Source organism: Nannobrachium achirus (genome assembly GCF_963921795.1).
Source record: "Nannobrachium achirus genome assembly, chromosome: 9".
Lineage (NCBI taxonomy): Eukaryota > Metazoa > Chordata > Actinopteri > Myctophiformes > Myctophidae > Nannobrachium > Nannobrachium achirus.
In genome coordinates this window covers 49,196,414-49,212,061 of record NC_137818.1, presented here as the reverse complement: position 1 = coordinate 49,212,061, position 15,648 = coordinate 49,196,414, and the positions used below count along the sequence as shown (strand labels likewise).

Below are 15,648 nucleotides of genomic sequence, written 5' to 3'. Positions count from 1 at the left end.
CGACTTGATCTCTGGTTTCAACCTGGTGGCTTGCATCGGTTCAACATAGGATGGCTCCTGGGGCTACACTCATTGAGAGAGAAAAAGAAAACACAATTGTTAGTATGATTTGCTACATTACACAATACTAAAAGCCTGTGTGCTGACTGACAACACTGGGGGTACAGTGCAAGTTGACTTTTAAGTGTGTGGAATAATGTCTCTATCACCTCCTCACAACTATCACAAAATACATAAAAAAACACAAGTTCAGCTTTACAGTGATTTTATTTTGTTTTGTTCATTTTGTTCTACTGTCTTGTGTTGTGACCAACCATGTCCAGCCACAATGTTGGGGGATGGTTATGGTGGTATATAAAACATTTGGGAAATGTTTTTAAGTAAACTATAAGAATATGCTTAAACATTCGACAATTATGGTCTAATATTTCTACAATAATAATTGCAACAAAACCTGTATATCCAGCCATTGTAGGGCATGAACAGGAATTTGAAAGATATAATTAATTCTAAAATAATAATAATAATGGTAATATGTACTGTCATGTGCTTTCAGCTTTCAGGAAGTAGCAAAAACACAGGGAAGACATATTGCCTATTATAACCACACCAGGGGGTCTATTATAGCTGTCTGTTAACTCCATAGACACAAGTATACAAAACAGATAAAGTAAAAAACTATGGCATCACCACTTTAAACATTTGACAATTAAGGTCTAATATTTCTACAATAATAATTGCTACAAAACCTGTAGGGCCTATATCCAGTCATTTTGGGGCATGAACAAGAAGTTGAAGGATAGTCTGTAATAATAGTAGCCTAGTAGTAGTACTACTAATACTAATAATAATAATGTGCATGTATACTTTACATTACTTAACATTACTTAAGTTAGGACTTTTATTAACATGTTGGACGAAATATCCTATTTTACATCGAGGTGCCCAGATGTCCCTAGTGCCCACCTACCCGGTTGGTTGGTTGATTGATTGGAGGTTCGCATAGGAAAAGGTGCATGAGTCATGACAGTACACAGTTCACTGGTACAAGGTAAACTAAAAGGATAAACGCCACAAGATATATATATTCTTTTATATCTTGTATCTCATTTAGATTGTGATAGGCTACGAGTTCACTCACCACAGTGGTAGCTGCCAGTTCATGACTTGGCTTGTTGTCCTCTCGAGTAGAGACTTGTTTCTCGGCGCGGTCAGGCATGAACTTCACGTACAGTTTTGTATCTTGGGTCTGAAGAGCCAAGGCTTTGATCTCATCGCCAAGTCTTTGAACTGCTTCCTTATATCGTTTATATGCTCTTAATTTAGTCCGGCAGGTCCCACACACAGCCTTTAATAGATCACCGCGACTCACCAGTCCTCCTGTGAGTTCTTCAAAGACGACTGCGTATTCAGTTTTGTTGTTATCAATAAATAAGTTGTGTTTGCTTTTTGTATCACGGATCAACAAACCACATACTCTGCAATAATAAGAGAGCAATCGCATAGTGGCTTTATCCATTTTCCGAATAGTTGAGTTAGCTAGTGGCGAGCTTGATTGAAGAATTTATTAGAGGTTTGCGTAGGAAAAGTTAGTCCTACATGACAGTACTGTACAGTTCAGCTGAAGCACGACTGTGGATGGACGTTTCCCTGGCAATGTTTTCATTCAGCACATTTCCAAAAACAATAACAATTCTGTTCTGACCGTTTCCGACCATAGAGGTAATGCTTCCGACCTTAACTTTCAAAATAAATCTGTAAATCTGAACCATTATACACTACTGCCACCACTGGACTGGAGTGTGGAATAGGAGTATACTCCATTGGATTGTCATGGGTGCAGTTGAAGAAGCCAAGGCAATGCAACATTATTTGTGCATCACATTTTTAAACATATTTGTACTGGTGAGCCCCATTGAGATACAAGACAGCACACGCACACACACACACACACGCACGCGCGAGCGCGCACACACACACACACACACACACACACACCCACACACCCACACACACACACACACACACACACACACACACACAAATGTTGGCTCAGGGCTGCCTTGTTGCCTCCTTTTGCACAGTTTCAACTGTCTTTGTTTTCTTACTGTCTCTGTTCATACTAAACACCAGAATTAGTAGACCTATATCTAATCACACATACATCACCTGACCGAAACATGACCTCCCCCTATCCCTGCACAGTGTAAGTAGGCTACTCAAGACATTCCCATACTAAACAGACATAGGCCTACTAACAAATCTCAAACTAAAAATAAATCTCATTACAATAGTGAGGACTCGAGGAGATTGCAGAGATTACCATGCCTGTCTGCATCAGGGCAATATCTCCACTGTAGGGGATTAGCCCTACTTCCATAATCAAAGTAGGCTATACACCAATAATCACCAGTACATTCGCTCTCATCTGTTTTAATATATAGGTTACATTTCCCATTCAAGCCTGTTGCTGAAAGCACAAAGCTGAAGAAAAGTGGTGAAGTCGTCCTAACTTTCAGGTACTTTTACTTAAAAGTATTTCCAATTGTCAATAGTTTTTACTTCTACTCCACTAGGCCTACATCTCAGAGACAAATACTAGTAAGACACCTCAGGGTGACTTGCGACCTCAGGGTGACATGCAACCTCAGGGTGACATGCATCCAATTCTTGGCCATCTGGCCAGTGATGTATATGGGACCAGTTCATATATGGAGACCCCTTCATGATAGTTATGTTACGTCAAAACATGCCCATATGTCCTTAACATTGATAACATAATATCCTTAATAATGTCCTTAATATTGACAATATAGGAATCTCCATATATGGGCATAAAACGTACGTAAGTAATGCCAAGCAGGGCCTTGGTGAGTTAGGGCCTTGGTTTGATGCCTGTGGATCTCCATATATGGGCCTAACATTCTCATTTTCGGCCTGGGATTAATGACATCAGAAATCTCCATGTATGGGCATAAAAGGTTGTTTTCTTTTTCTGGGAATGACCATATATGGACTTTTATACCCTGAGAAATCTCGTAGCTCCTTAATAATGTCCTTAATATTGGGCGAGGTCGCGCCAATTCTTGGCCATCTGGCCAGTGATGTACAGGGTATATGGGACCAGTTACTCATATATGGGGACCCCTTCATGACAGTTATGTTTTGTCAAAACATGCCCATATATGGACATTACCAAATATGAGCATTCCCATATATGTCCTTAACTCATTCCCCGCCTCCCCCGATAGTCCCGAGAAAATCCCAATGTCGTTCCCCGCCAGGCCCGATAGTCCCGAGAATTTGCTTTTATATAATGTAATGTTTAATTACACTCTCCCCCAGCTCGTGACAAATTTTTATCCTTTTATCTTACAGAGAACCTAAAATATCACACATCAAAGTAAGTGTGTTTGAAAAAAAGACTGTAATAATGTATAAATTGCAATACAAATGCATATAAATCTCCCCATAACCCACAGTGAACTGGCACAGTGACGCATTTTGCGCACACAAGGCTGGCGGAAAAAAAAGAGAAGAAAAAAAAAGTGTGAGAACAGCTGTGTGTGTGTGTGTGTGTGCGTGCGTGTGTGTGTGTGTGTGTGTGTGTGTGTGTGTGTGTGTGTGTGTGTGTGTGTGTGTGTGTGTGTGTGTGTGTGTGTGTGTGTGTGTGTGTGTGTGTGTGTGAACATCTCTTAGCTGGCTGGTGGTCCACGGACCACTGTCTGTTTCAGTGGTCCCCCTGTCCTGATCAGCACAGTGCTATCAGAGTCTCTGATTCAGAGATCTGTCTCTCTCTCTCTCTCTCTCTCTCTCTCTAGATACAAAATAATTATCGCCAATTCGCCATATAAATGCTTCTAAAACATACCTGAGAATGATGATGGTTGATTAGAATCCACAGGTTATAATCCATATATCCAGGCTATAATATATTGTTTTGTAATGGTCCACAAGCAGCCAAGCAGGCCATTGGCGCCAGGCGGTCCTTTGCAAAGGGGGGTCCCTGGTCGGCTTTCTAACAGGGGGTCCGCGGGCCCAACGCTTCGCTCCGCAGAGCAGTGGGAACACGATAATCAACTCTTACAAACTCAATCAATAAAACTGCCCGATTACATAAAGTTCACGACGCGATCCAGTTGAGTCAGAGACAAGTGAAGTGGTCCCTGGAAGGGGGTCCATCCTCTCATTACCCTGCCTGGTCTCCAGCCAACACTTCTCACGGACCACCACCAAAACTCCCACGCTCCCCCACCACGCTCCTCCCAAAAAGCAAGAGATCAACTAGTGTCGTTACTAACGAGCAAAGACGCAGAGGAGCTGTTTAGCAGGGCAGTGCAGAGGATTTTTTTAGGGGCAGGGGGAGACATTTTTCCAACATGTCCTAGAATGTGAAAATAGCAGATCTACAAGCTCGACTTTGATTGATTGATTGAAGACTTTATTAGAAGTTTGCATAGGAAAAGGTACAGTTTCATGACGGTACAGTTCACTGGTACAAGGTCTACTAAAAGGAGATCCATGAAAAGACTAAGCTTATTTCCACTGGAAACCATTGAAGTATCTCATATAAAATTGAATGACAAGCTCTCAATGTGTCACAGTCTCAGAGCGATGTGTTGAGCTTGTAGAGCTTGTAGATCTGCTATTTTCACATTCTAGGACATGTTAGAAAAAAAGACTCATGCCCCCTTTTATGTCTATTTGTGTGTGTGCACCTGTACAGAGCAAAAGACAACCAGCAGACACACAGAGACAGAGAGAAAGCGCCCCCAAGTGGGGGCTCACAGAAATACTCACAGAAATACTGCAATATAGTATGTGAGTTTTTTGGTCAGATATAGCCAATAAAAATATTTTTCTCTGCATTTTTCTAAACAGAAAATTCTAAAAATAAATCCTATTACATAATTACATTAGTACACTTATCTGATAATGCCTGAAGCCATAAAGACACATCTCAAGTGAGTTATCCACTTGAAAACAGATCATTCACAAAAAGGTCAATAACTCCAATTATTTTGAATTTCCACCTGGATTTTGAAAAAACAAGGGGTTTGAAATGGCCAAAACTCTAGATTGCTACATCGTACATACAAAAAAATATTTTTTGGAGAGACTAGAGGATGTCCTCTTTTAATCCATGCACTGTATGACATTTTCGTGCAAACAGGGAATTTAGGAAAAATGTCTAAATATGAAGAAAATGCTTAAACAAAATGGCAGGGGAGCCTACAGTGAATGTTAAAATGGCGGTCAATGTGTTAATATTGATAACATAATATCCTTAATAATGTTCTTAATATTGACAATATAGGAATCTCCATATATGGGCATAAAACGTAGGGCCTTGGTTTGATGCCTGTGGATCTCCATATATGGGCATAAGGGGGTACCCTAACATTCTCATTTTCGGCCTCTATTTTCTGTACAATGTCACGTGACATCCCTTTTATGCCCATATATGAGTCATTCTGTACCACATCACTGTGATCAACTTTCGCTTTGCCATGCAATAAACTTCAGAGCAGTGATGTGGCACAGAGTGACAGTGAGTCACAGTGATGTGGTACAGAATGACTCATATATGGGCATAAAAGTGATGTCACGTGACATCACTTCCTGTACTGAAAAGCACGTGACATCACACTGACATCACTTCCTGTACAGACAGACAAGCGACAAGGTTTTTCAGGGTATATGCGACCTTCGGTCGCAACAATTATACTTTTACTCTCCTTTTACTTTATTAGTTTGTAGATTTTGATTATTATTACAAAACAATATACATTAACCCCTTCAGCCCTTTACATTTCAAGCTATTTGAAAATAGCCAATCAACAAGCTCACAATGTGTCATATTTCTACATTGCAGTATTGATACTTTCACTTAAATGAAACAGTACTTTTTCCCCTACTGAGTATGTGATGAAAGCACTGTCCCACCACAGAGGGACAGGGACCACAGGATGCCCCCTGTGCAGCCAAGACAGACCATACCATCTGTGATGGCCTGCAGGATGGCACATGATCCACCTACTCAGCATGTCAAGATGCTGGACAATATGTCAGTCCTTCAGCTTTGCTGACTAATTCTTTGTATTTACTTTAAGTAATAAAGGTCATACACTGTAAATATCAGGGAGGATATTTTGACATGTGGGTCATTTGACCCTCTTACTAAGATGTAATTCCTCAAGACTTAATTATTAGGATATATTGGCCTATTTGTGATTGTTATTGAAAATATATATATATATATATCTCTTTCAATATTTTTCCAAATTATTGACAAAAGAAACGATTTTGATGAAGTGTGTGATAGAACCAGAGTTCAAGATGGGGTGCCATTAGTCCCCATCCGGAATCAATGGGGGTACATTTACTATAATCATTTTTTTGTCTTCAGAGTGCGACAAATACAGAAAATATAGTCTCCATGGCGTGAGTAATCAATAGGGGAAAAAAAGTCATTTTGGGGGTGAACTACTCCTTTAACTCTGTAGTTTTTAACCCACTAATATGTACAGTATGCCCTCAAATTGTTTGTTTGCCTTATGAAGCCTTCTCTTGACCATGCCAGCACCCTGGTGTCCGGTAGCAGGTCTGCAGAGCAGAGCTTCTCCAACCCCGATGGCTATCCAGTGCTGTGTCCCACACCCTCTGCGTCCTTCCTGTTTGCTGTGTACCACAGACAGACTGGAGGTGAGTGACCGTCACCAAACCATATGTGCCTTCTGTCTCTATATAACAACACTGATGTTAAACAGAGCAAAGGACTAAAGAATTATATGAGCAAAAATATTTGATTGTGTAAGATGTAGAATTCCAGACCAAAACCATAAATTAACACACACTGCTAATTATTTAGAGATGGAGATTTTTGGAGCTGAGACAAATGAATATTGAACTTGTACTCTACACCTATCTTTATATATTACTACGGTGTCATTTGTTTGAAACAGACAATGGATAGTATCAATATATAATATTACAATACACCCAGAGAGACCATAAACAGTAACACTCTGTGGTGTACCTATTTTATTCAAATGATCAGCCTGTCTACTGCCCACAGTTTAGTATGGTGGCTACCTACGATCCATCATCTGGCATTTTGTCTGCAGTAGATGTTGTTATGCAAACGCTCAATATACAAAAAGGCAACCCAAGAACAGCGAAAGAGCAGTAACATGGATTTTATTTAAATATATTCCAGGTCGGAGCACAGTCCAGGTCACCAGTTTGCATTTTTCAATTCTGTATTCCTGTGTTGTTAAACGCTTCGTGCTTGTGTCGGCCTCATCGCCAGCATTATGGATGCACGACTCTCATGAATCTGCAGTCAGCTCCAGCAACCTGGAGTACGGTAACACTGGCACCAATCCAACATTTGCTGTTGCTCTGGCAGTGGTTCAGGATGGCAACACAACAGCAAATCGACTGAATAATCTGCCATATACTTTTAGACATTAGTTTAGGAAGTCTAAAAATGCCAAATAAATAATACCCATGAAACCCTCTGCGATTTGTGCTCTTGCCGGCATCGTTTGTCTTATTATGATGCTGTGACTTTCAGTAATTCATTAAGAAGAAACATCTGTCTTCAAACAGACACCTCCTGCCTCACTTCCAGCATACTGTACAGTATGCACTACATTGTTTGTAAACTAACATATGTTTTGAAACTAATTGCCTCTGCTTTTATCAAAATTATGCAATCTCTATTATTGCAAACGATTTAACGTAAAAGGCCTTATTTTCGTCCATGCCTTACCCCTTATCCCTAAACCTAATCTCTTTAGCCATTTTTTACTATTTTGACAAGAATATATATATTTCAAATAGCTGATGTACAAGCTCACAACATGTCAATGTAGATCGGCTATTTGAAGGTTTTCTTTTTTTTTTTTTTTTTTTTCAAAATAGTAAAAAATAGGCAAAGAAGTTTAGTGATAAGAGGCATGGACAAAAATAGGGTCCAAAGTGACATTTGCTTCTAAACTAAATTAAAGATGCAGTCTGTTTTATGTCCTCTCCCGAAGGAGAGAGGTCAATGGAACTGTAACACCTAAGATTCAAACTCAGATCCCCTGTGTGGGAGGCCAGATATACAGGTATAGGCCTACTGCTCTTCCAAGAAGGATACATCTGCTATTGAAAAATAGCAGATATACAAGCTCACAGCGCGGCATCGAGTGCCGTGTCCCTGGAACTAAATATTTTGAGATGGGGGTCCGGGGCCAAATAAATATCAGTTTGGGGTCCTTCACATGAAAACGTTTGAGAACCACTGACATACCGGTAGTAGTCTCTCAAGAAGAGACTAACTGAGCTCCAGTTAAGTGAAAAGGACCTTTTCTTTGACGATGGCTAGTCAGATTGCTGACATAGAAACATAGGGTTTTCAAAAAACCTTAGAAGGATTCAAAAGACACTTATAGAATCGGGTCAATTTTTTTTTCAAAAATAGCAGATCTACAAGCTCGCAGCGCGGCACTCTGTGCCACGCTGTGAGCTTGTATATCTGCTATTTTTCACTAGTTAAAACATAAAATAATAATACACAATAATGTGTACCCGTTCTAAATGGGTTAACATATTGGGCTTATGACTATGAGCTGCAGGCTACTCTACCATACAGATTAATTAAAATAAAAATGTAACAAGGAAAATAAGTCCCGGATTGCAGCTTTGAGAGTGGATGTTTTTTTTGTGTGTATAATTAGAAATGTGGATGTCCTTGGCCTTCTATGCATATACGCCATTTTGTTCTACTTCCGGGTGTCTTTCGACTTCCTTCACAGGTGTTACTGATGATACTATAAGGCTCTGTTTGATTTATTGTACAGTGGTTCTTTCATTTCAAGGACCCCCATAACTCTGTACAAATTTGCTTCCATTTGTACTGTCACAGTTACACACCTGTATGGGGACATTTGGAACCCACTCAAGGACACTTTGAGACCCATTGGTGTAGCAGAGTGTTTCCAGTGAGCCAACATGCACAATATCAGCACCCTGATTCTGAAAATCAAAATGGCGTATATGCATATAGCCTATTGTTTAGGTCCTTTCAGTGTTTTGTATCTCACCCTTGGATTTTCCCCCCCATTGTCATAGAAATCTGGATATTCAGATATATTTGTAGACTAGAACAGGCAGTGCTTTCAAAGCAAATTGTATTCTGAGAAGGATATACTGTACGTAGTCTCCACCCTTCCTCATGGGTCTGTTGTTATCCCATCCCATAGGTTTAGCATAATTAATTTTATATAAGTAATCCAGAGAGGAGGGTACCGTGTACCGGTATGTAATACATAGAAAAATATAATTTGCTATCAGGTGGAGACCTTGAAACAGCGTCAACAACATTACTTTTGAGGATGGAAAACATAACCTGTGTTCCACTGGACAACTTTAACCACTTTCAACCTTACGTCCCTTACGTTTGGGGCATGTATATGCAAAAAATAAAATAAAATAAGAATCTCTGAGCTTGTAGATGAGCTATGTCTGTTTCTGCTTTTGTGCAAAATACAGAAAAATATGAAGAATTGAGATACGTTTCAGTTACAGTGACGATGGGAGCAGGGAGGCAGGGTATGGCAATGCATACTGTATTTTATCCCCCTATCATAAGGCTTGACAGAGAGGCAATCTTGTGTGGATTAATGCCACCCAGATAGGCCCCTGAAAAAACAACCGGGTGCTCACAGGAGATAAACAACGTCTTAAAAGTGTGTGGTGCTTCTAGGAGTGGGAATATATACTATAAAAAAGAAGAGATCCCAGCTCTCAAATTGATTTTTTCCAACCCACTGTTTGGGAAACAGTGCTCTAAGGTATATTAATGACATAGTTCAATATTGAAAATGAGTGGTTTTCCCCTTTCAGCTTTTATGCCTATATGCTATCTTGGAAGATTTTGAAAACGTTCTGTTACGCTGGCTGTAGGTGTGAGGTGCACTGACCAGGGCCGGCTTAATGGACGTGCTTTAGGTGCTGCAGCACATAGGGCACCATGCTTGGGGGGCACCTAACGGTGGGAAGAAAGTGAAAGAAGACTGCACGGCGATCGAAAAGCAAAGTCTGTTGAAGGAGTGCTAAAATGGTGAAACACGCCCAAGAAGCCCAAATACATTTGGGTTCCCATTCGGAATCTATGGGGGTAATGTACTATAATCAACTTTTTGTCTTAGGAATGCGACATGATACAAAAGAATATTATGAACTCAAGTCTCCATGGCGTGAGTAATCAATAGAAAAAAAGTCATTTTGAGGGTGAACTATAGGCCTAGGGCCTACTCCTTTAAGTAGCCTAAAATGTAAGGCTCTCATTCATACTTGGGTGAAGTGAGTAGCTCCTCACTTTTTTAGATGATGGGGTGATGGGGTGATGTCGGAAAGTAAAAGCAGGGAGATGTTTGCGGTGAACCGCTCAGCAAGAGCCGTGTAATGTTGTAGTTTTCTGACGAGAAAACTACACCGCGGTGAACTGCTCTTCACCTTCTCTGGAGTATGAATGAGCCTTTAAGCCAAGTGTATCAAAAAAGCAACTGGGTTAAAGCCAGCGGAAGCTTGTGATTGGCTGCGCGGAGGTGACGAAAGTTGGGGAGACACAGATTAGATACACCTAAACGTAACCTTAACCCTGGCTAACCTCAGTCAAACTAACGCTGGTGAATGCTAACCTGCCGATGCTGGTGAATGCCAACCTGGTGAATGTTAACCTGGTGAATGTTAAACTGGTCGGACCAAGGGTGCTTAACCCAGTTGCTTTTTTGATACACTCGGACTGAAAGACCTGCAAAAAATAAATACTACAGTCCAACTTGAACAGAACTTGAGGCCTAATTAGTTACTTTCCGCACCATTTATTTCTAGATGAGACCATGGGCTATGGAATAGGCTACCATCATACAAATATTAACCACATGCTGCATATTGGGAATTAGTGGAGGCTCTAAGCCCGAAAAATAAGCTGTTAACTTCAAGTCATGATGCAAAGGTCCCCTTTGGTATGGAAGTACCTTAGGGCCATAGGAAAGAATTTATCCAAAGAGACAAGTTAGATCACCCTTCATTTTCTATTTATAGCCATTTTAAAAATGGCCGCCGACAATAATCCCCAATACACCAGACCCCATATCTTTGCTTCTGTTAGAGCTATAATAATAATATTTGTGTCAAAGTGTACATTTTTGGGGTCTAGGAACTCAACTAAACAGGTGTCAATGCAAAAAACCCAATACTTCACTAATTAACATGACAGCGGGGGGTAAAATATGCAAATTTCATGAAAAATAACACGTTTTAACCCTTTAAGTGCCTATCCCGAACATGTTCGGGATATTCTGGATCAAAAAAAAAAGGGTTGCTATTTTACTTACCCCGAGCTGCTTGGAGCAACGTGGGTGGTCCCGGCTCGCCCAGCGCTCACCAACGAGAGACGCTAGATGCTCCGACGATTTATTCCATTGAAAATGGTTTAAAATAAAGTTTAGACCCCCCCCAATGTTCACCCAATGTTCATTGTAGGCGGCGCGACGTATTCCAGGGTGCCTATCCCGAACATGTCCGGGATATTTAATAAAATGAATTATTTTATCGGAGGCCTCAATGAAGCCCCGGTCTAGACGTCCATCCTTGGCCGGGACTTAGACTCGGCCATCCACGGGCCGTATTCGCGCTAACGGCCAAATCGCGCCGCCCACTCCAATAATAAATCATATCTTTAGACAGGATTTTCTCCGGATTGTGTCCCCAGAACCAAAGAGAACGTTTTTTGCGGCTGAAATAGCTTTAGATCGGGCTTCTAAAGGGGTTAGCATTTTGGCTACGTGTCAGCTAGCTTCCTCCTCTCGACACCCATAGCATTGACTGGAGTGAAAACACAAGGCAGTTGGGAGAGGGTCGACGAAAGCTATAAAGAAGGTCTATGGAGAAATTTCTGGCACTCTAGCACCCCTTGTGGCCGGATGGCACTGTATGAGTTAACAGGGTAACTTACCCCCTCACCCCTCCCCCTAAACTTTGATTCACTTTTCCTTTGGTATGGAAGTACCTTAGGGCCATAGGAAACAATTTATCCAAAGAGACAATTTAGATCACTCTTCATTTTCTATCTATAGCCATTTTAAAAATGGCCGCCGACAATAAACCACTATTACACCAGACCCCAATTTTGCTTCTGTTAGAGCTATAATAATAATATTGGTTAATATTGGTGTCAAAGTGTACATTTTTGGGGTCTAGGAATTCAACTAAACAGGTTTCAATGCAAAAAACCCAATACTTCACTAATTAACATGACAGCGGGGGGTAAAAAAGGCAAATTTCATGAAAAAGAATACGTTTTAACAGGGTAACTTACCCCCCCACCCCTCCCCCTAAACTTTGATTCAATTTTCCTTTGGTATGGAAGTACCTTGTGGCCATAGGAAACAATTTATCCAAAGAGACAATTTAGATCACCCTTCATTTTCTATCTATAGCCATTTTAAAAATGGCCGCCAACAATAAACCACTATTACACCAGACCCCAACTTTGCTTCTGTTAGAGCTATAATAATAATATTGGTGTCAAAGTGTACATTTTTGGGGTCTAGGAATTCAACTAGACAGGTTTCAATGAAAAAAAACAATATGTTTCAACAGGAGCAAAATATGCAAAGAAAAATGAGTTTTAACAGGGTAATGTTCCTTTTTCTCCCCCTTTGGCAATGAAGTAGGCTACCTTAGGGTAATAGGAAAGAAATTATCCAAAGAGATTAGGTCACCCTTCATTTCTGAAATATACACGTTTTTTAAAAATGGCAGCCATCATTTACACTTACAGCAATACAACACAGCCTATATCTTTGCTTCTGATAGAGATATCATTTCTGGGGTAAAATAATCCGATTAAATTGGTTTCAAGACAACAAAAAAACAATAGTTTTCTCATTATCTTCAAAATGGAGGTGAAATAATTAATCACATTTCATTAACAGTTAACAAATCATTTACTGATGCAAACTTGGACACATCATCAGTGTTGTTTCCTGGAGTCACTGGGTGTTTTGGGTCCTGCAAGAGTCAGCCTCCTCAGGCGACCCGACTGAAGCTGATCAGACCTCGTTATGTATCCAAGTGGCATGCTTCTGTCCCCACTGCTCTCCCCTCTTAATCTGGAGGCTTTTTCTGCTGCATCCCCAATGTTGCCTATGGCTCTTCTTTGTTGGCAACTGTTATGCACAGTGGCGTAGCTGTGCTTAGGGAGTGACTGGCAAATTCCAGACTGCTAGATGTCAGGTCTCAATCTGGACAGGGAGATGTGTGGTGGATGTTTCAGCTGCCTCTCCAGGTCAACTGTCATCACTCAGTCTCGGGCTGTGGAGAGCAAACCAGCAGAGCAGTTCTTTGGTGTTTTCTCTGACCTTTTCCCTTCCTTGACCCAGTGCACATTTCCGAATGCACCCTTTGATACACTCGGACTGAAACACCAGCAGAAAACACTCTCCCGTTTCCAGGGATGACATTAGGACTGTGTCCTAATGCTCGACTCTCCCTCTTCCTTCACAAAGGAAGCTACTTTGATCACATGCCACCAAGCAGTGATGCGCTCCATTGGAAGTGCAAGACAGACTGTATTATTGTAGCTATGGGTTCTGGTGTAATAGTGGTTTATTGTCGTCGGCCATTTTTAAAATGGCTATAAATAGAAAATGAAGGGTGATCTAACTTGTCTCTTTGGATTTGTTTTTTCCTATGGCCCTAAGGTACTTCCATACCAAAGGAAAAGTAAATCAAAGTTTAGGGGGAGGGGTGTGTGTGGGGGGGGGGGGGGGGGGGGGGGGGTAAGTTATCCTGTTAAAACATATTATATTTTCATGAAATATGCATATTTTACCCTCCGCTGTCCTGTTAATTAATGAAGTATTGGGTTTTTTGCATTGAAACCTGTTTAGTTGAATTCATAGACCCCATAAATGTACACTTTGACACCAATAATATTATTATAGCTCTAACAGAAGCAAAGTTGGGGTCTGGTGTAATAGTGGTTTATTGTTGGCGGCCATTTTTAAAATGGCTATAGATAGAAAATGAAGGGTGATCTAAATTGTCTCTTTGGATAAATTGTTTCATATGGCCACAAGGTACTTTCATACCAAAGGAAAGGTGAATCAAATTTTAGGGGGAGGGGTGGGGGGGTAGGTTACCCTGTTAAAACCTGTTATTTTTCATGAAATTTGCATATTTTACCCCCCGCTGTCATGTTAATTAGTGAAGTATTGGGTTTTTTGCTTTGAAACCTATTTAATTGAATTCCTAGACCCCAAAAATGTACACTTTGACACCAATATTATTATTATAGCTCTAACAGAAGCAAAGATATGGGGTCTGGTGTAATAGTGGTTTATTGTTGGCGGCCATTTTTAAAATGTCTATAAAAAGAAAATGAAGGGTGATCTAACTTGTCTCTTTGGATAAATTGTTTCCTATGGCCCTAAGGTACTTCCATACCAAAGGAAAAGTGAATCAAATTTTAGTGGGAGGGGTGGGGGGGTAGGTTACCCTGTTAAAACGTGTTATTTTTCATGAAATTTGCATATTTTACCCCCCGCTGTCATGTTAATTAGTGAAGTATTGTTTTTTTTTGCTTTGAAACCTATTTAATTGAATTCCTAGACCCCAAAAATGTACACTTTGACACCAATATTATTAATATAGCTCTAACAGAAGCAAAGATATGGGGTCTGGTGTAATAGTGGTTTATTGTTGGCGGCCATTTTTAAAATGGCTATAAAAGGAAAATGAAGGGTGATCTAACTTGTCTCTTTGGATAAATTCTTTCCAATGGCCCTAATGTACTTCCATACCAAAGGGGACCTTTGCATCATGACTTGAAGTATAATGTGTCTTAGAGCCTCCACTAAATGTCCCCAAAGGACCTTGGCCTTTACATTGAGGCTTTGGGGGCAGTACATCATCATCACTCCATCCCAACTCCAAAAGCATGAAACAGTGCACTGTGCATGGCGTATCCCAATACGTTATTATCACCAAAATATGATTCATCAAAGTGAAATTTCCAAAATAGCAAAAAAATAAAATAAATGCATTGCTCAGTTTCTGCCGTGTGCCATCTGTTTTCTCTGAGAGAAAGGGGTGGGGGGCGTGTGTGCTAATCCTCACACGATAAACCACACTGTAAAATCACGGGTGTCCAGAGCTCCATTTAACTCAAGCAGAGTTAAATGAACTAGCCTACTGAGGATTTTAGCCTACAGTGCATGCAGGGCAGCGATGAGAAGGGGGTGGAGTGAAGTGGAGCCCCCTCCCTCCAGCCCCCCGTCCGTCCGTTTAATAGAAAGCAGCCAGGATCCCCTCAGCGCGCACATTCTTCCCCAGTGAGGATACAGCGCAGCTGAGCGCAGGACCAGGAGTATGGACGGAACATGATGCGATGATGATGATGCCACGCTATTACCATTAACTGACCCGACAACAGATGGCGTGTCTGTCCACTTGAGCACATAAGAGCACAAGAAGATGAATTGTCTTTTTACTTTATGGCTGATCATTTGTGCGGATCTTTCCGAAATAGTAGTGGGTAAGTCAACCTGAAAGTGTCTTGCTGACCTAGGCTATGCTATAATATAT

At 40.7% G+C, this 15,648-nt stretch overlaps 1 protein-coding gene across 1 annotated transcript in view; it reads left to right on the top strand.

Annotated features, from left to right (window-relative positions):
• The window catches only part of LOC308290933 (immunoglobulin superfamily member 21-like), a gene marked incomplete at both ends in the record, with an annotated part of 132,638 nt that overhangs the window by 88,932 nt on the left and 28,058 nt on the right, over nt 1–15,648 (top strand). Inside the window, 3 exons of the mRNA XM_080732849.1 lie at nt 5,952–6,067; nt 6,584–6,705; nt 7,313–7,413. Of these exons, the coding sequence (XP_080588975.1) occupies nt 5,952–6,067; nt 6,584–6,705; nt 7,313–7,413 (339 nt within the window). The remainder of the gene's footprint in view (nt 1–5,951; nt 6,068–6,583; nt 6,706–7,312; nt 7,414–15,648) is intronic.